The 22,830-nt window shown below is 42.9% G+C and overlaps 8 protein-coding genes across 12 annotated transcripts; 5 read left to right on the top strand and 3 right to left on the bottom strand.

The window, feature by feature from the left end:
• The first annotated feature begins 178 nt into the window (after positions 1-178).
• Positions 179-1,609, top strand: LOC108149025 (pterin-4-alpha-carbinolamine dehydratase). Of its 2 annotated transcripts, XM_017276372.2 has the most exons (3): positions 179-324; positions 403-547; positions 1,238-1,609. In XM_017276372.2, the coding sequence occupies exons 1-3, from the start codon at positions 194-196 to the stop codon at positions 1,535-1,537; spliced, it is 576 nt and encodes a 191-aa protein (XP_017131861.1). In that variant the 5' UTR covers positions 179-193; the 3' UTR covers positions 1,538-1,609. The 2 variants fall into 2 exon arrangements, with proteins under 2 accessions (XP_017131861.1, XP_017131860.1); XM_017276371.2 differs by having other exon boundaries at positions 179-547.
• LOC108149026 (N-alpha-acetyltransferase 40) lies at positions 1,549-2,315 on the bottom strand. The gene is made up of 2 exons (XM_017276373.2): positions 1,892-2,315; positions 1,549-1,832 (listed from the first exon to the last, which is right to left on the bottom strand). Exons 1-2 carry the CDS (start codon positions 2,260-2,262, stop codon positions 1,595-1,597), a joined length of 609 nt encoding a protein of 202 aa, XP_017131862.1. The 5' UTR covers positions 2,263-2,315; the 3' UTR covers positions 1,549-1,594.
• Positions 2,316-2,435: 120 nt separating this feature from the next.
• Positions 2,436-3,139, top strand: LOC108148522. Its single transcript, XM_017275560.2, has 2 exons — positions 2,436-2,598; positions 2,666-3,139. The coding sequence occupies exon 2, from the start codon at positions 2,686-2,688 to the stop codon at positions 3,040-3,042; it is 357 nt and encodes a 118-aa protein (XP_017131049.1). The 5' UTR covers positions 2,436-2,598; positions 2,666-2,685; the 3' UTR covers positions 3,043-3,139.
• A 246-nt stretch (positions 3,140-3,385) lies between these two features.
• On the top strand, positions 3,386-13,904 carry LOC108148817. 2 transcript variants are annotated; one of them, XM_017276070.2, is made up of 9 exons: positions 3,386-3,492; positions 4,401-4,673; positions 5,224-5,431; positions 5,508-5,901; positions 6,117-7,134; positions 7,472-7,725; positions 7,786-8,504; positions 8,584-8,749; positions 9,098-13,904. In XM_017276070.2, exons 2-9 carry the CDS (start codon positions 4,571-4,573, stop codon positions 10,871-10,873), a joined length of 4,638 nt encoding a protein of 1,545 aa, XP_017131559.1. In that variant the 5' UTR covers positions 3,386-3,492; positions 4,401-4,570; the 3' UTR covers positions 10,874-13,904. The 2 variants fall into 2 exon arrangements, with proteins under 2 accessions (XP_017131559.1, XP_017131560.1); XM_017276071.2 differs by having other exon boundaries at positions 3,390-3,492; positions 4,406-4,673.
• LOC108148818 (dehydrogenase/reductase SDR family protein 7-like) lies at positions 13,737-15,327 on the bottom strand. Its single transcript, XM_017276072.2, has 5 exons — positions 15,085-15,327; positions 14,886-15,029; positions 14,514-14,730; positions 14,214-14,459; positions 13,737-14,139 (listed from the first exon to the last, which is right to left on the bottom strand). The coding sequence occupies exons 1-5, from the start codon at positions 15,244-15,246 to the stop codon at positions 13,928-13,930; spliced, it is 981 nt and encodes a 326-aa protein (XP_017131561.1). The 5' UTR covers positions 15,247-15,327; the 3' UTR covers positions 13,737-13,927.
• Positions 15,328-15,596: 269 nt separating this feature from the next.
• Positions 15,597-16,717, top strand: LOC108148482 (complex I intermediate-associated protein 30, mitochondrial). The gene is made up of 2 exons (XM_017275516.2): positions 15,597-16,155; positions 16,224-16,717. Exons 1-2 carry the CDS (start codon positions 15,682-15,684, stop codon positions 16,638-16,640), a joined length of 891 nt encoding a protein of 296 aa, XP_017131005.1. The 5' UTR covers positions 15,597-15,681; the 3' UTR covers positions 16,641-16,717.
• Positions 16,718-17,070: 353 nt separating this feature from the next.
• Positions 17,071-19,279, top strand: LOC108148897 (probable glucosamine 6-phosphate N-acetyltransferase). Of its 2 annotated transcripts, none has more exons than XM_017276212.2 (5): positions 17,071-17,303; positions 17,986-18,196; positions 18,256-18,383; positions 18,452-18,513; positions 18,574-19,279. In XM_017276212.2, the coding sequence occupies exons 1-5, from the start codon at positions 17,301-17,303 to the stop codon at positions 18,815-18,817; spliced, it is 648 nt and encodes a 215-aa protein (XP_017131701.1). In that variant the 5' UTR covers positions 17,071-17,300; the 3' UTR covers positions 18,818-19,279. The 2 variants fall into 2 exon arrangements, with proteins under 2 accessions (XP_017131701.1, XP_017131700.1); XM_017276211.2 differs by lacking the exon at positions 17,071-17,303 and adding an exon at positions 17,671-17,766.
• Positions 19,280-19,421: 142 nt separating this feature from the next.
• Positions 19,422-22,572, bottom strand: LOC108148895 (GATOR complex protein WDR24). 2 transcript variants are annotated; one of them, XM_017276209.2, is made up of 8 exons: positions 22,383-22,572; positions 21,680-22,319; positions 21,288-21,620; positions 21,150-21,234; positions 20,936-21,091; positions 20,422-20,880; positions 20,171-20,356; positions 19,422-20,110 (listed from the first exon to the last, which is right to left on the bottom strand). In XM_017276209.2, the coding sequence occupies exons 1-8, from the start codon at positions 22,504-22,506 to the stop codon at positions 19,754-19,756; spliced, it is 2,340 nt and encodes a 779-aa protein (XP_017131698.1). In that variant the 5' UTR covers positions 22,507-22,572; the 3' UTR covers positions 19,422-19,753. The 2 variants fall into 2 exon arrangements, with proteins under 2 accessions (XP_017131698.1, XP_017131699.1); XM_017276210.2 differs by having other exon boundaries at positions 21,150-21,231.
• Positions 22,573-22,830: the final 258 nt, after the last annotated feature.

The raw sequence follows: 22,830 nt of genomic DNA, 5'->3' as shown, positions 1-22,830 counted from the left end.
TAAAAACAAGGGGAATGGCTATAAAATTTGAATTTAGCATTTAAAAGCAAGTGTGACCATAGCCTTTTTACGAAACTGTATTCCTTATAAGTCGATACGTCTATGTTAAGACGCTGTTAAGTTAACATAAATCTCAAATCAGCTGTTTTTCGCCGACACCAAAAACAACAAACAAACAAGTTTTAAACCAAAAATGTTATTAACAATTAAATGCGCTCAGAATGTGATTAAGCCAGAGTTTCAGAAAGTGGCCAATCTGCTTGGCAATCGCCTTAAATCTGGTTTATCCCACAGCATTGCAACAACAGCAGCGAGTGGCAGCAAGTGGGTGAAGGCGGGGGAGCGGGCTGAAAAGGGAAGTTCAAGTGCCGACCGAAAACTGAGCTTTATTTTTTCGCGCAGCGTTTCGCAAATCTCAGTTCTGTATTCGCCAGCAGCGAGAAAAGTAGCAACTGGTGGCAGCTCAAACAGCTCAAATTTCCGGCGATTCTACGGCACCGAACACACTCAGGCCCCAGCAAGCACATCGAAAAAACGCAAAATGGTGGTAAGTACTAACAAAATTTGATTTACAGATCAAGGGCAATGAATCTAAGCGAAATCGAGAGGTATTCTTATCACCTCGAAATATTAACGTACCCCCAAGGCCGAGTTAAGACTTTAAGCTAGTGTTTTTCTACCCTAAAACTGAAGGGGTACTACGAATTTGGGCTGGAGCTTGCTGCTCCAACTTATTTAGCTAAAAATACATACAAATGTCTCAAATTACACTAAAAGTTCCCCCAACCTAAATTCCACAGATGTGGAACCAGTTTTACTCGCATTACAGATCAAAACACATGCTTATTCTTTTTATAACTGAAATTTCTTTAAAAGTTATTCTTTTCTGTGCTGAAATGTGGTATAAGTTGTTCCTGTAAAGACAACTAAACTAAAATAATATAGTAGCCAATATTTGTTCATTACTACATTTCCCATAAATGAATGTACTCTGGTTTAAGATAGTCTTGAAAAAGTATTAAAAACAGATCTGCCTATATACCTAAAAGCTAAACTATTAAAGTATATGTATTTAAGTACTTAAGGATATCGCTTAACCCACGTAAACCTTTGTTGTTATCAAATATATTGTAATAAACCGGACCGATTAAGAAGAATTGCCCTGAGGTCATTAATATCCCCTATAAAATAGATCCCAAACTTGATCGTGACTTACCTACTTCTGGATTGTTTTCAGGTGCGACTAAACGAACAGGAGCGTGCTGAGAAACTGCAGCCCCTTCTTGAAGCCGGCTGGACTTTGGTGGAGGGCCGCGATGCCATCTTCAAGCAGTTCATCCTGAAGGACTTCAACCAAGCCTTCAGCTTCATGACGGGAGTGGCCCTGCTGGCTGAGAAGATCAACCATCATCCCGAGTGGTTTAACTGCTACAATAAGGTGGACGTCACTCTGTCCACCCACGATGTTGGAGGTCTCAGTTCGCAGGACATTCGCATGGCCAATCACCTGGAGACCACGGCCAATTTGTTGAAATAAACGCATTGTTATACTAGTTGCTAGTTTTGTCTATAATCTCTGGAGTCCAATAAACACTCAGCTCAGCATGGATTTGCTTAGGATTTGATAGTCGGCTTGTTCCAGGACATCTGGGGAGATCTCATCCTTGACGTAGCCCAGTTGGTTGAAAAATGAAATGGATGGTTCGTTGTTGTTCAGCACAGTCAGCATAACCTTTTCCAGGTGCCAAAGGCGGGCGCAGTCTTCCAGAATGCTCATGATGAATTTTCCCAGTCCTTTCCTTCGGTACTCCGCTGCCACTTGCATTTCGTAGCTGCAAAAGGGGTTTCAAATTATAAAGTAGCTTTAATTGTATTCTTCTAATATAGTTACCAATATAAAACACAATCTCCGTGATCCATATCAAACCGAAACATGGCGTAGGCCACATTCTCCTTTTTCTCGTTTTGGGCCACCAAATAACGAGCCCAGTTCTTGTTCAACTCTGCGGATTTAATCTTTGGCTGCCACCCCATCTTGAGTTCTTTGTAGTGAGGTCCCACGTTGATTTCCGCCAGTTTAAATGCCCATTTGAGCAACTTTGTATCCGCATCCGTCTTAGTACGGCAAATTAGTTTGAATTCTTCTCCGCTGGGAGCCTTGTAGCTTTGATAGTTTAGAGATTCCAATGGATTTTTGGCCCTGGCTGCGGTCTCCACAAATCTCTGCTTGGCTCCTTGACTAAGTTCATCTTTATTCGACATTCTTGCCTTTATTATTCACAAGAATAAAAAACATGCAATATTATAGCGCCCAAAGTAGAGATGGTAAATCAGGGTAAACAAAAAAGCGACATCGATTAACATCGATGGCACTATCGAATACATCGATATTTATTGAGCCTGGGCGATAGTTTGTATTTTGAAGGGTATGAATGTTGGTCACTTTATTATTTATCATTTGTTTTATTTGTAAACAATAGCAGAAAATTTACCAATTTAAGCTTAATAAATTGATGAACACTTTCCAATTTAAGCTAAATAAATTGCAGAAAAATTTATTTCAAATCGAACTTCAACTAAACCTCTAAAACAGAACAGGTAACTACCTTTCAAACCTTTTACTAAACAAGTGCTGACGTTCTCATTTTGCTGATTTTAAAATCAGATTTTAAGTTCAAAAACAGAATGTTCAAAAAATCCAAACCCAAAATTGAGCCCCCACCCACGGCTCCAAGTATTGAGGAAATGCTGGCGGACATGGAAACCTTTGAGGTCAATCAACCCACAAGCACTTTCTCGGATAATTCCGAGCTGGAGCACGCTATTCTCACGGAACCGGAAAATCTCAGTCTTTCAACTTGGTGGCAAGTTTTCGATGAATACGATCAGAAAGTCAAGAAGCTATCGGCCACCGAGGAAAATCTAGAAACACAAAGAAATCAACTCAAAGAATGCTACGCCAAATTGGAAAAGAATGCTGATAAATTGAGGGAGGGCATCAAAAAGCAACAGGCGTTGGCCAAAGAAGCTCTTAAATGCTAACTTATTAATATCCATTAATAAATAAATGTTTATAATGATACAAGTATATAAACAAATAATTTTACCAGTAAACAGTGTATAATTTTCTACCAGCAAAGATTGTCATTTTATATGAATCGGATCAGGGGATTATTCATTGAGTTGTATTTATTTTGAACATTCATTGGCTTTAGCTTAAAAGAATCTGATTTAGTTTAATATATTGTTATTTTCTTATCTTTTAGTTTTTTTTTTTTGGGCCACTGTTAAATGGTTCGAGTCTAGGGTAAAACTTCAGCTTAAAGTATATTTACGGTATCTTCTCAGCGCACAGTATATTTATTCTGAGCCCGACATTTTAACGGTCAATTCGACGTGCGGTCACACTGCTTGGTGGATGGTGGTCGAAAAAAAGTTGTTAAAAGCGCAGAAAAACGATTGGTAATGCAAGTGCTTCAGTGACTGTGAAAAGTAAGCAGATAAGCAAATAAATAAATCAAAGTTAAACCACTAACAAGTGAGGCCAAAAATGGCACGGGAAATCGAAATCCAACCGATTTAGGCCTGGATGATTGGGCAGAAGAACAGGTTTTAGGCCGTGGCAACAACGAAAAAAAGCAAAAAACTTGCGACTGGCTTATACCATTTACGCCATTAACGGAGGTCGATTGTTTTCTAAGTGTGTGTGTTATATTTGGCTATATTCCGCAAATCCAATTATCACAAACAGAAAAAAAGAGTGCAACAATTTGTGGCTAATTGAATTGTACTTGTATTTTGGTTTTGGTTTGGGACCAGCGCAACAACAACAGCGAGCAGCGAGTAGAAAGAGAGAGAAGAGTGGTGAAAAGAGAGGGGGTTTCTTTTGGGCCAAGTTAAGCTCGAGTAGAATACACACACACACACACACACGCTTACGCATGCTGGGCAAAAACAATAATTATTCAATTAAACGGTTGTCAAAGAATGCATTTAATTTCATTGGCCAACAAGGTGAGAAAGAGAGGCCAATGAGAGCGCCAAACTAACAGTATTTTTCACGGGCACACCAATACCCTTGTTTCTCGTGTGTATGTGTTTGTGTATGTGTTAAGTGCTAATGAGATGCTGTGACGCTCTTCCTCTTCTTCTCGCCGTTTGTTGCTTTTGCCATTTATGCAAAAACACGCAAAAAAAAAAAGTAAAAATTTTCGAGCTTGAACAAAAGATCTCGCGTAAAAGGTGAAAGCCACTCGGTAATCCGCCGTATACGCAATGCAGTTTCTTTGTGCCCCGGACCGTTAATGCAATCACCTCGCGATCATAACAGTTTCCGTTCTCGACTCGACTCTCCGTTCTGGATTCCACACTCCAAACTATTCCATTACCCATTCTTCCAGCGAAGATGTCACCGATTGAAGCCACTTCCGCGCAGCGAGTCCCACAACAATAACAAATAACCAGCGCCAATGATGTGATGCAGCAGCCTGGGTTGAGTTCGGAAAACACAACCTTCAAGTAGTTTAGGCCACCCACAATCACCCGGAATCGAGTCCGGACCAAATCCACGATGAGCTGGCTGCTGGGCCTCCTGGGGCTGCAGATCCTGTTCCTCTGGCTCCTGTGGCTGCCCGGCGAGATCCTGGCCATACCCACGCCGCTCAAGTTGCCAGGTGAGTCGGGGCGATTCCAAAACAAAAACAATCATGTGCATTATCAACAAAAACTTGCCATTGAAAACTTTTGAGCCTTGAAAAGAGATTTTAAATACATTTTTTTAAGTGCCAAAATATTGAAAATGCTCAAATGTCTTTTATTTTTTTTAAAGAATATATTTCTTAGCACATTTTATCTGAAACTTTTACTGAATACAAAAATGTATTTCAATATTTATTTGTTTTAAAATACATATGTATGTATTTTGTGAAAGTAATTAAAAGTGAACATTTGTAGAACATTTTAAATTTTCAGTTCACATTATTTATTATTATTTATTTATTGCCAAAAAGAAATATTTTAAGTGAGAAAATATTATATTAGTGTTTATATATATATATCTTATTTAATTCATTAAACCTTATGGTCTTATTGCTTTCTATTACTTACCATACGGGTATCTTTCAATTATATTTTAACACATAGTTAAGAGAAATTTCATCTTGCCATCACCGCCGGCAGCTTTCTCCTTCCTCCGCTATACAGATGCCCCTTTCTTCTTTTCAGGCTACACCCACAGGCTGACGCCCTACATCAAGCACTGGGAGGCGGCGAACTTTGATCGCGGGGTGCTGCAGGCGGCGCAGGTCAGGCACCTGGAGCAGGCTCGCTTCCGGCAGAAGCGACAGGTGAGGCCTGAAGCAGAGGTAAAAGCCGATGCCACACCGAGTGGACTGGCGCACACCATCCGTCTGAATTTCTCCGCCCACGACAGGTGAGTGCACTCGAGATTCGCCATCGCAATCGCAGTCATCTTACAAATAATCACTTAATCACCTTCGACACTCCAGAGATTTTCGCCTGGTGCTGCGTCAACAGCCGCATTCGGTGTTCGCCCACGACGTGGAGATCGAGAACACTCTGGGTCCCATCGACTACGATGTGTCGCGCATCTACACCGGCAGCCTGGAGGATGACGAGGCGGCCCATGTCCAGGCGATCCTCACCAGCGACAACCTGCTGGACGGGACGATAGAGACCCAGGCGGAGCACTACTACATCGAGCCGGCGCAGCGCTATTCCCAGCAGCTGGCCGAGAGCGGTGTCCACAGCATAGTCTATAAGTTAAGTGATGTAAATATGCAGAAGGAGCAGTTCACCGGCGGTGGACTCAACTCCGCGGCACCCGCCAAGACGCACTGCGCCAGCGAGAAGCTGAGGAAGAAGCGCTGGCTGCCAGAGGAGGTGAGTTTTTGGGATGTTGGGTAAATAAAAATATAAATTTAAAAATCTTAAACTAATATATATATAGCTTCATAGCCATATTTTTTTAAGGAGGCAATAACAAAAACCAAAAATAAATCAGTTTTTTCTCAAAACGCTTTTTGATTAATTATATAAGATTTATAATATGAAATAATTTAATGAATATTTCTTTTGTTCGATTTTAACCCTTTCAGCTGGCCATGTCGGATGCTCCAGCGCCAACGTACAATCGCAATCCGCCCCTGCCGCTGGATTTGGAGGTGCCCTACAACGACGACTTCCGCGTCCTGGCCTCCGAGGAGGACAAGAGCGAGGAGTCACCGAGGAAGTACCACCCCAGTACATCCACGACCAGGAGCACTGTGCGCAGCACGGAGAGTTTCCTGGCCACGCTGACTAAGCCCACGTCGAACCGCAACATACTTGTAAATAACTACAATCCCTCCAATGTCGGCGAGGGAAGTCGCAGCTATAGCAACAGCAACAGCAACAGCAATGCCAACAGCAATAATAATAATAATAATAATAATAACAACAATAATAGTAATAACAATGTGCGGAAGTTGTACACGAAACACAAGAACATTATTGTGAGCACGTACAATCGACCCATCGAACCGGAATTTGGAACGCCCTACGAGGAACCGAATAACAATGGTACCCGTGACCTGCCCAGTAACTTCTTCAATGCCAACTGGACAACGCTCTTTCTGGGAAATAACAACAATGGCAACGACCGCCCCAGCCATAAAACGCATGTGGAGATCATCACCAAGAACGGAGCGACCAAGAAGCCAAATATCATTGTGAATAACTACAATCCGGAGATCATATTCGCCCCCAATCCGCACAACCCCAGTTTCAACAGCATGTTAATGACGAATCTGCTGAGCGGAAGGGGCGGCGACGATATCCATAGTTCTCCAAGGCTGCTCTACGATCGCAAGACTACCTGCATGTTGTATCTGCAGGCGGATCACACGTTCTTCCAGAAAATGGGTTCGGATGAAGCGTCCATAGAAGCTATCACACGGCATGTGCAGCGGGCCAATACGATCTACCGGAATACGGACTTCAACAACGATGGAAAACCAGATAACATCACGTTCATGATCAAGCGCATCAAGGTGCACAACATGAACGCAATGAAGGATCCCAGCTACCGATTCCCCGGCAACTATGGTGTGGAAAAGTTTCTGGAATTGTTTTCGGGTAAGATATAAATTCAAATTTGGCAAAACGACTTTTTTAAAGTCTTCTTCTCTTTGTAATAAATTTATTGCTGTGACTGTCTCTGTTGATTAATTAACAATCAATTATATTTATGTGCATGTTCAATTCATTTTTTTAAGGTTAAAATCTTTGAAAAAATTTACACACTTGTAAAGTAATACAAATCAATTAGAACACCAATGCAAAACTGTTTCTACCTGGTAGTTAAGTTCACTTACCCTTAAAAATTTGTCATTGAGAAATGATTTTTTTATACTTTAATTAAGTGGTTTTGGTTGTCGAAATTGATAATCTTGTACATTAATTTATTTTACAGAGGAGGACTATGATGCCTTTTGCTTGGCCTACATGTTCACCTATCGTGACTTCGAGATGGGAACTTTGGGATTGGCCTGGACGGGTGATCTGAAGAACGCTGGCGGAGTTTGCGAGAAGAATGGCCATTATAGGGGTTCGCTAAAGTCCCTCAATACGGGGATAGTCACTCTGTTGAACTATGGAAAGCATGTTCCACCTGCAGTGTCCCATGTGACATTGGCCCATGAAATTGGCCACAACTTTGGATCACCGGTAAGAGTTACAAAATATGTAATAATGCAAATTTAACAAAGTAATTTTGTTCGATTTTAGCATGACCCAGAGCAGTGTACTCCTGGTGGCGAGGATGGAAACTTCATCATGTTTGCCCGTGCCACTTCGGGTGACAAAAAGAACAACAATAAGTTCAGCACCTGTTCGCTGAAATCAATAGAACCAGTGCTGAATGCCAAGGCACGTTCCATGAAGGGATGCTTCACAGAGCCGCAGTCCTCGATTTGTGGCAATGGCGTGGTGGAGCCGGGTGAGCAGTGCGACTGTGGGTGGGAGGAGGACTGCAAGGACTCGTGCTGCTTTCCTATGTCAAGGCAACCGCGTCTAGATGAGACTCCCTGCACGCTGACGCCTCACGCCCGATGTAGTCCTTCGCAAGGCCCGTGCTGCACCACCGACTGCAAGCTGAAGTTCGGTGACAAGTGTCGGGATGATAATGGCTGCAGGGATCCCTCCTTCTGCGACGGACGGGTGCCCCAATGTCCTCCGTCGGTAAACAAGCCTAACAAGACCATCTGCAACAAGGAGTTCGTCTGCTACATGGGCGACTGCACGGGCAGTATTTGCTTGGCCTACGGTCTGGAATCGTGTCAGTGTATTCCGGGACCCCAGGATGATCGGATCAAGTCGTGCGAACTGTGCTGCAAGCTGCCAGGGGAGGATAGTCCCTGCCGAAGTTCCTTCGAGTGGAATGAGGCTCCCTTCGATGTCCCCGATATGTACTCGAAGCCAGGAACGCCTTGTAATGATTATAATGGGTTCGTTTACTATACTTTTTATAAAACTTCCTTCTTAATTTATCTCTTTTAATTAAAATATATTCATTTTTCTTTTCAGCTACTGTGATGTCTTCCAAAAGTGCAGGGAGGTTGATCCCTCTGGTCCATTGGCCACATTGCGTAAGCTCCTGCTCTCCGAGGAGAGCATAGCCACCTTTAAGAAGTGGATGCAGCACAACTGGTACACAGTAGCTCTGGCTGCCGTTGGTGTAATTCTGCTCCTGGTAAGTTATTGGATTCATAAAAGTAAAGAAGTTCTTGAGTTCATTATTAAATATTCTTTGGTTTGAAAAGTTAATGAAACTAATCACGCAAATGTTAAGGGATCAGGTCGAGGCCAAAGCGCAAGCAAGGGCTCAGACCTTGGGTGAGCACTCAGTTTCCCAGTGGGCCCAAAAGTAATCCTGTAGAGTATATGGAAAACACTCATCTAGCAGTTGCCCCTGTGGCTAAATTGAGGGCAAATTTAGACTAGAAGTCATTGAAACATTCACATTTTCTGTATTTTACCTTTGTGTTAACTTTAGTTCAGATTTGACTTCCTTTTTAACATCTGAAATTTTTTTCCTTAGGCGCTGAGCACAAAGCTGCTGGCGAAACGGTCGAATCTGAAGCTTAAGTCCGTCACCATCATACACAGTGCCACCACGGAGACAGTGCGTCTGCCGGAGAACAACAACGGGGTAATAGTGCACACAGCCGTAAGGACAAAGGTGCCCTTTAAAAAGAAGGTACGTGGCGAGCGAAGCAAGAAACCGGGAACGGGAACGGTGACTCAAGCTGGACCTGGCGTAACAGCCACAGCTGCAGTTGCATCCCGGAGTGCATCCAAAAGCAGTGCCAATCCAGAGACCAAGAAGACCACCAGAAACCAAGCCATGGCCAAGAAGAAATCCCTCGAGGAGGAGCCCAAGAAATCGAACAAAAAGCTGGGCAAGCACATGAAGGAGATCATCGACTACTCGCATCGCAACAACAACGGGGATGATGCCTCCAATCTTTCGACCACCAACAACCATACGAACACCTTTGGCAAGGTGCAAAAGTGGCTGCTGGAGTCGCCCATTGTGGCCCAACCATTGTCGCACATCGAGCACAGTTCTCGGGTGCGCAAGGTTATGAGCAAATCGCAATCCACGCCAGAGAGACTGGTGCAGAAGACGCCGCAGAAGACCAAGTCCATGGGTAATCTGTCCAACGAGAAAGTCAAACTGCAGGTGGTCTACAAGCCGCCCTTCAAGTTCTCTCTAAGATTGTCCAAGAAGCCAAAGGTGAAAACACATGTGGTGGGCGGAGGAGTGAGGCCAAAAAGAGGCCAAAAGGCTAGTAACCGAACTGCTGGCCAATCCTCCTCGAAGGATGTGTCCACGCGCGCCAAGAGAAGTGCCCTTTTGCTGTGCAACGAGGCGGAGGATGATAACCAGATCCTCACCCTCAACGAACCGAACTACGAGACCTTGAAGCCGCCAACACCGCCTCGTTCCATGGAGCATTGCTACGAGAATGTGGACATGCAGGCAGAGGCCTCCAGTTCAAAGCCGAGCAGCAGCAGCAAGGTGGCTCCCAGCAGCTCACAGAACAGAGCCAGCTTGGAGGCAGCACCTCCTGCTCCAGTCGCTTCGGCGCCGAAGAACTCCTATCGCAGGTCCAACTCCCTGTCCACCCACAATCCCTTTGCGGCAGCTCCTCGCCGAAGCAGCAGCAAGGCCAGTGGATCGGTGAATCTCACGCGAAACTTTGGTAGCACGCAGAATTTGATCAACCTTAGCCAGAATCTGGCCAAAACAAAGAAGCGCAGCAGTCTGAACCTGAAGGCCAGTGGCAGTGGAGCCACGAGAAGCGGGAAGGATCCGCCATCTATGGCAGCTGCCTCGCCACAGAGACGTTCCACGTCGAATGCCAATCTTCGCAGGGACAGCAGTGTGTCCTCCGCGAAGGCAGTGCCCGTTCCGCCGACCAGGAACTCTCGGAATAGCTTCAGCAACATTCCAAGGGCCAGTTTGGGAGGAGGCGGCAGCAATGCCAGCGCAAACACTGGGGCGCCGCCGCCCAGTTTCTCTCGCCAATCTTCCAGCAGCACGGCCACCAGTAGCTCCTCCATTACGCCAGGTGTGGTGCTGCAGCAATCTGCCTCCACGAGCGCCATGCAGCGTCAACCACCCACGCAGCCCATTCGGAGAAGTCTAAATAACTTCAGGACCCGCTCCACGGGCACAGCTGGAGCAGCAGCAACTGGAAAACCAGGAGCAGCAGGAGCAACACCTGCAGCAGCAAAAACAACCGAGAACAATGAGCTGCCCTCTGATCTGGAGATAGTCGTTTCCGATGTGGAGAACCTGGTTAGCTAGGGGCTGCTCTCCCGTTCCAGTTTCCAAAACCAACCAAGTGAAAGTGATAAGTCTTAATGTTAGTTATACAAATTGTCGCATAGGTTTACTTGCATACATATATATATATTTGTACATACATTATATATATGTGTACTTTACACTGCCTTAAACTTGCCGTTTCTGCTGAATATGTGAAAAACCACGCCCACTCACACACGAACAACAGACACTCGAACGCATTCCACACGCCCATAAATCCCCCCCGACCAAGGCTCGCCCGTGCATCACCACCCCTTTAAGCCGCCCATTGAAGCACTAGCTAGCCCACTCAAATCCTCACCCACTGAAGCCACCGCAATCCAAACCGCCAGCCGCACTTTGTACCTTCTACTGTTTACTGTTTGTATTGTATTGTATTGTATTGTGTAAACTAGAATTTTATAAATCCAGTCAATTCCGGTTTCCAGATTCGATCAAATTAGGCGATTTTATTGAAATAACATAGTATAAAAATTTAACATTTAAAATTGCGTGCAGGTCCAAAAAATTTTCAAGCCACTTAAATTCAATTTACAATCAAAGGTTAAAGATCAATGATGTTATATAGCCTTTCCTATTTGATCGAATTTGCAACTGGCAACAGGTGTGTATGCTCAGTTATTCTTTTTCGATTGGTTTTTATTAGATCAAAACTAAATGAGCTTTACTTTAAAATGTTAAAGTAACTACCATTTCAATCATACAATTTTCCAATTTCATAATCCTTAAAAGAACGCAATCGAAATGGAATAACTGATTATACACCCACTCCTTATATTTGCCTAAACTTGGCCTATATTTCAAGTTAATTTCAAAACAGTATTACTGAAATTGTTATGTACCTACTAAATACTTATATTGCTTAGTTTGCCTGCGCTTCAAGTTTCGAACAACGATCACTACTCATCTGAACTACGACGACATACAGAACAATACAAGGTGCTATTTTAGTAAAGAACTAAAACGATAAAATATTAGCCGAGAACATTTCAAAAATCCTTTGCATATTTTCTCAAGATCAAAACTTAGATAAGAAAGGATTGAGGTTGGTGTAGTCCACGAAGTAGGATATATGGAAAATAGAAAAAAAAAAAAAAAGGGAGCCGGGGAAAGTTGCAAATAGTTGTACGGAATAGATACAAAGATTAACCAACGATACTGTCAATAAATCAAAAGCATAATGCATCGAAAGTAGGTTTTAGAAAATGCCCAGCAGCAAGGCCACATAGAAAGTTAGCCACCCAGACTTTAACATTAATCCACCCGATCCCCTGAAGCACCGGCACCTGTAAACAAGCATCGATCCCATAGTAAGACCTGCAATTCCGTAGTCTGTAGTGTACATAGAATATCGAATGGACATAGTTTTTATATGCAATACCAAGTTAGAGCAATGCGAACAAACAATAATGAGGCACCTAACGATATTCATACATACGTAGGATATAGAGTCACATTCCGAATCGAATCACTGAGCGGCGGCTTTCAAGTTACACACTAACACCTAACACCCCAACAATAACGATCTTTAGGCTAAGGATAACGATTGATATTTGTAGCTATATGAATGTGTAGGAAATCAAAGGCGTATCAAAAATATATATACATACATCCATATGGGGCGTGCAATAACCATTGCAACTTTATGAGCATTTGGGTATATTTTTGTGGAATATACAAGATACAACATACAACATACAAGATAGAAGACATAAGCTCAGCTCAAGAAACCGACAGCCGACCCAAAATATCGAATATTGACAGACAGACAGTTAACGCGTTGGCCAGTAATGAAACGGAGAACGGAAATAGTTAAAACGAGTACGCGACAATCGCTTTGAAATGCTTAACATAAAAACAAACAAAAAATATTGGTAAGCCCGAGAATCGAATTGAAGTTTAGTTTCTACTTTGTCTTGACTACATATTTCAATACGAAACTATACAAAATAATGACAGGCAAAAAAAAACACTTACCAAAAAAGGATAGCACTAGGAAGCATCAAAAATACATCGGAATGGGAGTATGTGTGCCCAATAATTTTCCATAATTTTAAGCCAAATATTGGCATGATTTTTCAACCACTTAAGCTCAATTGGAGAATCAAAACTTCAAGGAACAACTACTCCCATCCTGTGCGTTTTTAAAGATCAAATTCTATTTCCCAGTGTACTTAATGAGATGATTAAGAGAACATTTTGAATATTGCCAATGTTTGTGTACTGTATATAATTAAATGCAAATGATTATTGTCTAAGATGAATGGACGAGAGTATTTTGAGCGTGACAAAAAGACTATTTAGCGCGAAATGAACAATTTTTGTGTAATGTATATAAGAAACCGATTGATTTTAATCTAAATATACATAAATATTAATGTAATTGTAAAACTGCAAACGATTTTTAAATCTGTATGTGTATTGTGTACCTCAATTGTAATTAATTTTTATACTTTTCACGAGATGGATTAATGCTATTTTTATAATTTAGCTAAATGAATTATAAACACGTATTTACGTCTCCCGATCCCCCACGAAACCATCGCCTACCCCTAGTAAATGGCCAGTTTTAAATGTTGTCCAAGACCGCATCACCCATCCAACAACCTACATAAAATCATATGTAATTTTGTCAATTAAGAACGCGTAAATGTCTCTAAGAAGTCGAAAGAATAAAAAACGAAATGAAACGAACAAAAGAAAACAAAAACCGAAGAGCAAAGAAGTGAATACTAGCATTTTACGAATTAATATTTTAAAGACAATTCAAAACAATAATTAACGTATGTATTATGATTAGCGAACAAAAAGCACATGTGTGACAATTCAGTTGTACTTTATGTTACGATTACTACAATACTTTATTTATTAATCTTATTGTTAGGCAATAACACACACGAGTGTAACTAATTTTTAACCCGAACACACACACACATATGCGATACTTTATAATTTCCTCATTTTAAGCAAAATTCAATTAACAATAAAAACGAAACTAATACTTATGGAAGTTCTACGTGACATGAACTAACTTTAAGTGGACTTCTTTTCAGCTTTCTCCAGCTTCGAGGCGCGCTTTGCCATGATCCAAAAGTAAAGGCTTGGGCAAAGATGACGAAGGTAATAGGCAATCTTTGCCTGAACGTCGCTGACAATTATATCGGGTTCTTTGCGGAGAATGCATTGCAGAATACGTTCTGCTAGTTTATCAGGGGACATGCCCTTAGCCGTGGTTTCGTCCATTTCTAGAGGGGGTATAAATATTATTTTCAAAAAATATTGAGGTGAAAACCAGATGAAAACCAGCCAATTTACTAACTTCCATAGCTGCTTCCTGATCCTGTTAAAGCATTTAGTGAGAGCTGAGTGCGTATATAGCCGGGACTCACGCAGGACACGTTTATGTTCTTGTTGGCCACTTCCGCTCGCAAAGAATCGGCAAAAGCCTGCATGGCATGCTTCGAGGCAGAATAGGCGGCCCTCTGGGGAATTGCAAATTTTCCCTGAACAGAGCTAACGAAGCATATGTGGCCACTACCACGTTTTACCATCGAAGGAAGCAAAGCTAAGAAAAAAACAAGTTTATTCAATTTTCTGTGCAAAACGGGGTATAGTTCACCTTTAGTTAGGGCCACGCTGCCGAAATAGTTGACCACCATCACCTTGAGATCCACATCCACTGCTGTGGATGCCACATCCGCTCGTACACTGATTCCACCATTGTTGATCAGAATGTCCACCTGATTATAAACGGCCAAAACACGGCTGACAAACTCTGGAATGGAATTCAATTCAGCCAGATCAAGGGCCAACACAGTGGGTGGATATGCGGGGTCCTGCGAAGGATTATGGTGATGGTTAAGGGTTTTTATCATTTGCATTTACACTTCATTTAAAGGAATTGAAAATTTTAGCTTTAAGGGAATTTAACATAAGAATGTCTATAAGTGCAGTTAAATTCAAAATATTTAAATATGAAGCTAGACATTACCACATCCAGTGCAAGAAGATCCTTTTTAACTCGCTCCAATTCCTGAGTTCGTCGTGCCGCCAAAATCACCTTGCATCCAGCCCGGTAGAAGACGTGGGCCAGAGATTCACCCAAACCCGAACTAGCACCTGTTATAAGCACCACCTGTAAATGGTTTACATAATTTACCGGCTTTATTGATTAAGATTTAGAGAATTACCTTGGCGGGCAGTTGATTCCGGTATTTTTGTGCCTTAAGTCGCTTCCAAATGTTGAAGAGAGCCAATGGAAGGGCCACCGGCATCAGGATCGTTCCCAGCACCCAGTAAAGTACGTTCCAGTCGCTGCTGGGAGCACATTTGTCCAGGTCCTGCACTTTCATACTTTTAATCTGATGCAACTAAAAACCTTTGAACTCTTTTTCCAAATGCAAAATGATTAGCAATGAAAACAAAACGACAACTGTCATTCACTGGGAAATGGAGTACAGTAAAGCATAGTTAGGAAGAACATCGATTCATTGCTTACGAATATGCAAATTAAGTGCTATTCACCAAATAGTAAAACAAAACATATTTATTGTATTTAAATATAAATTGTAAATACAGCTTTTGTTTATTTAGTGCCCATAACATTTTATATTTCTTAAGTGACAATTTGTTAGTGCCTAGTTATTATCCCAGTAATTACTGTACGGATCAGCTGTGTGCGCGCTTCATTGCGAATGCCAACTAAGAACAGCTGATTTTTGTTACGTTGTTTTGCTGCAAAGGCACCTAGTGCTATAAAATTTTATGAAAATTAAGCAAATGCCAAGATGAATAGCCTCCTGCGACAAGGACATCGCCTTGGCTGCTGTCTGCCGGCTGTCCAGCAGCAAATCCACACAACCGCCGTGCATAGGACTTTCTGGGAGCGCGAAAAGAAGTCCGGCTACAAGACCAAATTGCCGGAGCCCTCGAAAAAACAGCTCATCTTGGACGGATTGAGAGATCTGAAGGAGGAGATGAAGCTGTGGCGCCAGGAGGTCAAGGAGCAGCTGGAAAGTGACCCCATCCTGGTCTTCCGTCCTGGCGAAACGGATGTGGTGTTCGATTTCAAGGCGCCGGATGTGCTGGACAAGTGGACGGTGACCACGGATGCGGATCACGGCGAGGGCAAGAGTACTGCCACCCTGGAGCTAAGTGCAGCCGGAGCGGGGCTCTTCCATGGGGAAGTCAACTCGGATCACATTAAGGATGGAATCATCAAGAGGACGGGATATGCTAATATACGCACCAAGAGAGTGCGGGTGGGTTATCTATGGAGTTTTAAGTCATTATCTCGATATTAATAGTGTATATTTATCCCTCCCCTTAGAAATCCTTCAAGCGCGAGTCCACCTACGACTGGACGCAGTACAACATGCTGATCATGAAAGTCCGAGGCGATGGACGCAGCTACCTGATCAATCTGCACACCGAGGGCTACTTCGATCTGATGTGGAATGACATCTACCACTACGTTTTGTATACTCGCGGTGGACCCCACTGGCAGATCGCCAAGATTCCCTTCTCCAAGTTCTTTCTCTCCTCGAAGGGACGGGTACAGGATCGCCAGGGAGCCATACCGCTGAATAGGGTGACCCACTTTGGATTCTCCGTGGCCGCCAAAAAGGGGATGGATGGTCCATTCGGCCTCGAGATAGAATATGTGGGCTTGGAGTACGATCCAAGTCATCGCGAGGAGTTCGCCTACGAGATGTACCAGACACCCAAATATATTGTGGCCACGTAACGTAACGCTTACGTTGCGGCAGTGTTATTTAATTGTAGAATACGTACGAAGAACAGTAAAGATTGGTTAACAAGCGACATTTGATAGTACGGTTATTATTCGCCTTGAAAAAAAATGATTTTTTTCGACTTTATTTTGTAGAATAAGTAACAAGTTATTATTACAATTTGTAATTATTTTTTATTTTAAAAGAATTTGGATTTAACTTCAACGACGTATCAAAATAACTTTAATTATCTATTCCTGGATTCTATAATTTTCATTTTAGTCAGTAGCTACTCCTTACTCAGCTGGTTTTACGCTCTTCTTATCTCTCTGCTCTCTCTCTCGGTATCTTTCTTTGCAACACCTTTCTCTTTGCAATCAGCTGTTTAAATGTTTACATTCACAACGTCGAATCTTCAGGGTCATTTAAGCGTTGAAATTGCAGTTTTTATTCCTTTTCCAGAGGTATTTTAGCCTCTCCACGACTGCCAATTAGCGCTCGGCTTTCTGTATTTTGTGTGAATTGCGCGGCTTGTGTTTTCCGCTCAGTCTGCTCAGAAACTTCGACCGATAAAAAAGCTGCCGGAAAACTTCCGCTTTAGTTTTTGAGATTCGTCGCGGGAGACATTGCTAACTGTGGTGCTTCACTATCATTATCAGACATTAGATAAAATCATGGTAAGTGGTTTTCTAACTAAAGTGGCAAGCAAAATAAACTCCTCCAGCTAGAAAAACCTTTGTAAAAGCGTGGGGAAAAGCTAGAAAAAGCGTGACCATGTGGCAGTTCAGTCGCCGCGACCTTGAGCACACGTTGTTAGTCTTAATCCTGGCAGTGACCACAACAAACTAAATCAATACTAGTAGACGGTCTTTTACGCACTTTACCGGTTTGCGCGTACTATTTAATTTATGCGCCAAAAATAGAAAACAAATGATGTATATTAAATGAGACAAAACCAGTCGGCGACCATCGAATCGAAAGTGTTGGGTGCAAGAAACCAGTTCTTGTTACCATTCCTGTTATCGCGACTCCGTCTCCACCTTATTTTTTACCTGTTGACTGAGTTTTACCTTCAGTTTTACCTCCATCAGCGTCACTTGCTGACGTGTGTAGTTCACTGCGAAAATGGTGCAATTTACGGTATTCACTAGAGCTTAGCCTATTGAAAGATCTAGGGCTATTTAATCTATAAAATCACTGAAAATAATATATATATACATTTTCTAATCTTATCTCTAAAATTATTAAATATCCATTGTTACCTCATTTCAATCTAATGACATTTAAAAAAGTCAAAAGATTTATTTTTAAAAACTTAATTATCTTAATTATCTTACTCTAAACCATAATCTCTTTAAGGAGGAGACGTATCTGTACGATCCCAGTCTGCTGATAAAGCTGGACTTTCATCGCAGCCCTGCCAAGTTCAAGCCCTTCATATCGGCGGCTAATCCCGGCGAGCCCTGGATGAAAGTGCGTCCCCTCAAGGACAGCGACTACGATCGGGGATTCCTACAGCTGCTCTCTCAACTCACCCATGTTGGCAATGTGAATCGCACTCAGTTTTTGAGTAAGTCCATAATGACAACTTATTTGATAAAATAAGGCATTAACAATATACCTTTCTAGCCCGCTTTTCGCAGATGAAAGCCAGTGGTGATTACTTTGTGACCGTTATTGAGGACACTCGCAAGAATGAGATTATTGGAGCTGCATCCTTGGTTATCGAGCGCAAGTTCATCCACAATTGTGCTGTGGTAATTTTAAAGAAAAGAAACCTATGGTTTATCCATATATTTAAAATCCTTAAATGTTTATTCTTCAGCGTGGTCGTCTGGAGGATGTGGTGGTAAACGATACATATCGTGGCAAACAACTGGGCAAACTGTAAGCATGATTGGAATAGATAACTCCAAAAAAGAAATACTAATCTAAGATATCTTCCAGAATTGTGGTTACTGTATCCCTGTTGGCCGAGGAATTGGGCTGCTACAAAATGTCGCTGGACTGCAAGGACAAGCTGATCAAGTTCTACGAGTCGCTGGGCTATGTGGCCATTCCCGGAAACTCGAACTCCATGACCATTCGTTACGATGAGGGGCCAACGCTCAAGCGGAATGCCACCTCTGCCGGCTCCAGTGGAACAGTGGGCGACTCCTGCCAAACTGTGAGCCTCGATTTTGCCTCTTGACAATTAGCCGCCAACGCTGCTCCAAAGTCCAAGCTTTGAGTGGGTGCACAACCCAACTCAAGGCTACAACTGCGCGAAGCGCAATGCAAAAAAAACAGAAAATTGGATTCACAAAAAAACAATATAATGCAAAGGCATTACCAAAGTTCCATTGCGCTGAGGGCATTTTGGATTTTTGGACAGCGCTGGCAGGCGGTGGTGTCCTTGTGGGACCGTGATTTCCATCCACCCGCGAGGACATACAATTAGTTATTTAGTTAAAGACAACCGCAACATATGTTGCTCTCTGTTTTTAATCCCTACAGAACTCTCAATTTTATAATTTTTTCTCCCCTTTCTGCTACTGAATGTGCGGCTCAACTCTCAACTCAAAGGTAGTTGTAATATTACCTTTTAAAAGCACCTTCATCAAGTAGCACTAAGTTTCATAAACTCAAATAAATACACTAAACATAAAACTAATTAACAGCTGCGACTTAAGCTCAACACGAACCTGCGAAAACACTAAAGAATATTTTAAACATATTGATCAAATTAAATCACAATTTTAAAGCCTTTTTTTTATTAAAAACTATTTTCTGAGTCTATAAAAGTAATTTGACAATTGATCAACAATAAAACATTTTTATTTGGCATTATTATTTATAAATATTTAAGTAACAAACACGTGTAGAAAAATGGTGATTATACAAGTTTTTTAAATTTGTTTTTGGCTAATTTTTAACTATTCTTAAATACATAATTTATTGATTTTATTCCACAAACTGTAAGTAAGCTTAAAACTAATAGTATGCTGCTCGAAATATCGAGTAACATGCATGTATACACAAGGTTCTCAAGTGTTTTTGCAAGGTACTTATTGGGAAAAAGTCTCTTCTAACTACAAGGGACTCAAATCGGGGGCAGAAGCTGGGTAAACCCAGCCTCCTCCGCGTCTCATGAGTACGAGCACATGTGTCCACACTTGGGGCACTTGGAGTGCTTGGCGAAGTACTTCTGTAGATGCTCGATGTGGCCGCCATGGGAGCATCCCTGGCACCAGGCGTAAAGACCACGGACGATTAGGCCACAAACGCAGCACTTGGCCGACTGCATGGACTTGCACTTGTCGCAGTACCAGCCCACCTTGCCGCCCATCGGTCGACCACATTCTCCACAGTTCGTGTGCATGGCCGTCGAGTGCTGGTTGATCTGCTGCACGGATCGCAGCCAGGAGCGGTTGATCACCTCGCAGGCCTCGTTCCACAGCTCGTAGCGATGCAGCTGGTCCACATAGGTGTAGAACCAGTGCTCCTGGAAAGGAAAACCAAAGGTATACCATGACTTTGACAGCATATATTTATAGATACTCACCACCAGAGCGTCCTCAATGGGCAACAGTTTACGAGCCTCTCCCAAAGCTATAAGCACTGTCAGCGCAGTTTGAACATCACCAACGTCGTTCATCAGCATGAGGGCGTCGGACACAAACTTATGTGGCTCCCACATGGGAATGGGCGGAGCATGACTGACTTTCAGTACAGTGGGCACATGAGGTGGCTAAAAGATTAATCAATAAATCACATAAGCCATAAATTGTAGTAGTAGTTGCAAAATCAACTTACAGGCGACTTCTCGTGATCGGAGGCCTTGAGATCCAGTTGAGGGCGAGCTGCCTGAACATCGTGATGCAGGGCAGGAAATGCCAAAGCTTTGGCGCATTCTGTGGGACCCACGAATATGAATCCATTGCGCAACAGCTCGAAATTATCAAAGGTAATCTCGCTGATGATTTGCGTCTCGGAGAGAATCACAGAACTAGTGGGTGGATGCTCTACACCACTGCCACCGAGCGGATCGTCATCTACATGGGCCACATCAATCTCGTGGGCCGTCTCCGGTGTGTTTCCATTGAGATCCTGGCCCAATTCACTCCGCTGCTGGGGCCAATCGCTGGCCACTTGGGTGGCACGGCGGGAGTTCATCGGATTTTTTTGGTTCGAGAACGAGGAGCGATGCTCGAAGGGAGGTTCAAAGTGATTGCTGCCATAGAAGAGTTTGATAAAGTTCCACAATGTGGTGGCCTGTAAAAATATACAGATAAGTTTTTTGGGTTGAAAAATAAATTAAACTTCATACGTTATGTTTGCCGTATTTCTTGGACACCTCTGCATTGTGCTCGCAAAGCTCGGACAGCTTTTTGCCACTAATTATCAGTTCCCTGGCACAGCCAATAAAACTTTCATGTTCTTGGATAGGTCTTGAGACGGATTCACTTAGGGGATAGCCAGAGAACTGAAAGAAGTAAAATATTAGGTTAAGCCTTAACTTTTGTTTAAAATATTAAATTTACCGTTTCGTTAACCATGATTTTGTACATCTTAGAATGGTCCAAATGAAACTGAATACTACCAGCCAAATTCGGTTTCCGGCGACTTCTAAAATGATAGTCCTTAGAAACTAGCAAGTGAATATTGTTTAATAAGCATACATAAAGCTGGAAGACTTGGTATTGGATGCGCCACTGGCTTTTGGAGCATACTCCTTGATCTTATTGACAAATGAGATGTCCCCAAATCTGCCCAAGCTGGCTCCCTGAGCATTTGCCTTCAAGGCTGGCCTTGTGGCATCCTTAAAAGCATGCTTATAGATGGTGGAGTCCTTGCTGATGGACAGCAGACAGTGGGAATCGCTGCCCTGCCACGCAATACCAGTGGTCACATTGGTGTGCTCATTGAAGGAGGCGAATGGGATGTAGGGTCTCCGGATGTCCCACACATGCACGCTGTAGTCCACCACTAGGGCGCAGCTGGCAATGTGATAGCTGGAAGAGATTAGGCAGAATTAGTATACGAAAGGTTTTAAAAGTCAACCCAAACCTACGTTCTTTCTGGCCGCCATTTCACCCGTCCCACCACCGCTATCGTATGTATAGTGTGCTCCAATCCCGGCCTGCCGTCCATGTTCCACACCTTGATCTGCTTGTCCCGACTGCCGGTGGCCAGCCAGTTCCGCGTGGGATGCCAGTCGCAGGTGTAGACGGGTCCGTAGTGAGCCGTAAACTGGACCATGCACTTGTCCCACTTCCGCATGTCCCACAGTTGGACGGTTCCGTTCTCGGAGACGGCGGAGAATATGTTCTGCGTGTGCGGACTGAACTTCACGTCCCTCACCGACTCCGAGTTGCAGAAGTATGTGTTAACGGACTTATCCGATCGGATGTCGAAGCACTTGATGGTGCCATCCTGGGAGCCAGAGATCAGGATGTTGGGTTCGCTGCTATGGAAGGTCACGGTGTTGGCAGTGCGCTCATGCTCGTTGTACACCAGGAGCTGCTTCTGCCGCCCGAACTTGGAGAGATCCCACACGGAAACCACGCCATTGGTGGCCGCCGTGGCCAGAAGATTACTATCCAAGGTGGACCAGGCCACATCGTTGGCGGAATAGCTAAGGTTCTGGTTCTTCCCGCGCATGTTACACGATTCCGTAAAGCCATTGCTGTTGATGGCGTACACCTTGAGCACTGTTGGGAGAAAGTATCAGATGTATGTACTTATAGAAAAACCTTAAATGCTTCTAATCTTACAGCTCCTTCCAGCCAAAGCCACCTGGTTGTTATCCTTGTTCAAAACCAGCGCATTTGCATGTCCCTCCACGCAAATCCGCAGCGAAATTGTGGAGGTGTCCTTCTCCTCCAAGGAATCGGGCATCCTGCAGCAGTTTGCGTTTTTGAAAAACAAAACAGTGATTTGATAAGAAAAGACGCTATCTATTATTTTTCTGTTGGTTCAGTATGACCGTTTCTAGAGCGGCAAAACATTGCGGTAAAAGTTCTGAAAAACGCAATAACAGAAGATTTTCGTTAATTCGTTACAAATTTCTTCAGGTTTTAATATATAATACAGTTGAAAAGATTAAATATAGGTGTTGGTTTTGCCTTTTCCGTATGAGAAGAATAAAGTTATCTATGTTTAAAGGTTTATTTAAAAGTTTGAAAGCTTAAAATTTTAGGAGCATTCTTGGAACACCCCAAT

The sequence above is a fragment of the Drosophila elegans genome, unplaced genomic scaffold, assembly GCF_018152505.1.
Source record: "Drosophila elegans isolate 14027-0461.03 unplaced genomic scaffold, ASM1815250v1 contig_476, whole genome shotgun sequence".
NCBI classification, from domain to species: Eukaryota; Metazoa; Arthropoda; class Insecta; order Diptera; family Drosophilidae; genus Drosophila; species Drosophila elegans.
The sequence above is the reverse complement of the archived record's forward strand: the minus strand, read 5'-3'. Positions and strand labels throughout refer to the sequence as shown.

Coding starts and splice junctions, on each gene's coding strand:
- LOC108149025 (XM_017276371.2), top strand. CDS start 194: ATGTTATTAACAATTAAATGCGCTCAGAATGTGATTAAGCCAGAGTTT. Junction 548..1,237: donor CGAAAAAACGCAAAATGGTG/GTAAGTACTAAC, acceptor GATTGTTTTCAG/GTGCGACTAAACGAACAGGA.
- LOC108148897 (XM_017276211.2), top strand. Junction 18,197..18,255: donor GAATCGCACTCAGTTTTTGA/GTAAGTCCATAA, acceptor ATACCTTTCTAG/CCCGCTTTTCGCAGATGAAA. Junction 18,384..18,451: donor TCATCCACAATTGTGCTGTG/GTAATTTTAAAG, acceptor TTTATTCTTCAG/CGTGGTCGTCTGGAGGATGT.
- LOC108148817 (XM_017276070.2), top strand. CDS start 4,571: ATGAGCTGGCTGCTGGGCCTCCTGGGGCTGCAGATCCTGTTCCTCTGG. Junction 4,674..5,223: donor CACGCCGCTCAAGTTGCCAG/GTGAGTCGGGGC, acceptor TCTTCTTTTCAG/GCTACACCCACAGGCTGACG. Junction 5,902..6,116: donor AGCGCTGGCTGCCAGAGGAG/GTGAGTTTTTGG, acceptor TAACCCTTTCAG/CTGGCCATGTCGGATGCTCC.
- LOC108148818 (XM_017276072.2), bottom strand. CDS start 15,246: ATGAAAGTGCAGGACCTGGACAAATGTGCTCCCAGCAGCGACTGGAAC. Junction 14,460..14,513: donor CAGCGTGGCCCTAACTAAAG/GTGAACTATACC, acceptor TTTTTTTCTTAG/CTTTGCTTCCTTCGATGGTA. Junction 14,140..14,213: donor ATCAGGAAGCAGCTATGGAA/GTTAGTAAATTG, acceptor TACCCCCTCTAG/AAATGGACGAAACCACGGCT.
- LOC108148522 (XM_017275560.2), top strand. CDS start 2,686: ATGTTCAAAAAATCCAAACCCAAAATTGAGCCCCCACCCACGGCTCCA.
- LOC108148482 (XM_017275516.2), top strand. CDS start 15,682: ATGAATAGCCTCCTGCGACAAGGACATCGCCTTGGCTGCTGTCTGCCG. Junction 16,156..16,223: donor TACGCACCAAGAGAGTGCGG/GTGGGTTATCTA, acceptor CCCTCCCCTTAG/AAATCCTTCAAGCGCGAGTC.
- LOC108148895 (XM_017276209.2), bottom strand. CDS start 22,506: ATGCCCGATTCCTTGGAGGAGAAGGACACCTCCACAATTTCGCTGCGG. Junction 21,092..21,149: donor AAATCATGGTTAACGAAACG/GTAAATTTAATA, acceptor TACTTCTTTCAG/TTCTCTGGCTATCCCCTAAG. Junction 20,357..20,421: donor CCGATCACGAGAAGTCGCCT/GTAAGTTGATTT, acceptor TTAATCTTTTAG/CCACCTCATGTGCCCACTGT.
- LOC108149026 (XM_017276373.2), bottom strand. CDS start 2,262: ATGTCGAATAAAGATGAACTTAGTCAAGGAGCCAAGCAGAGATTTGTG. Junction 1,833..1,891: donor GGAGATTGTGTTTTATATTG/GTAACTATATTA, acceptor CCCCTTTTGCAG/CTACGAAATGCAAGTGGCAG.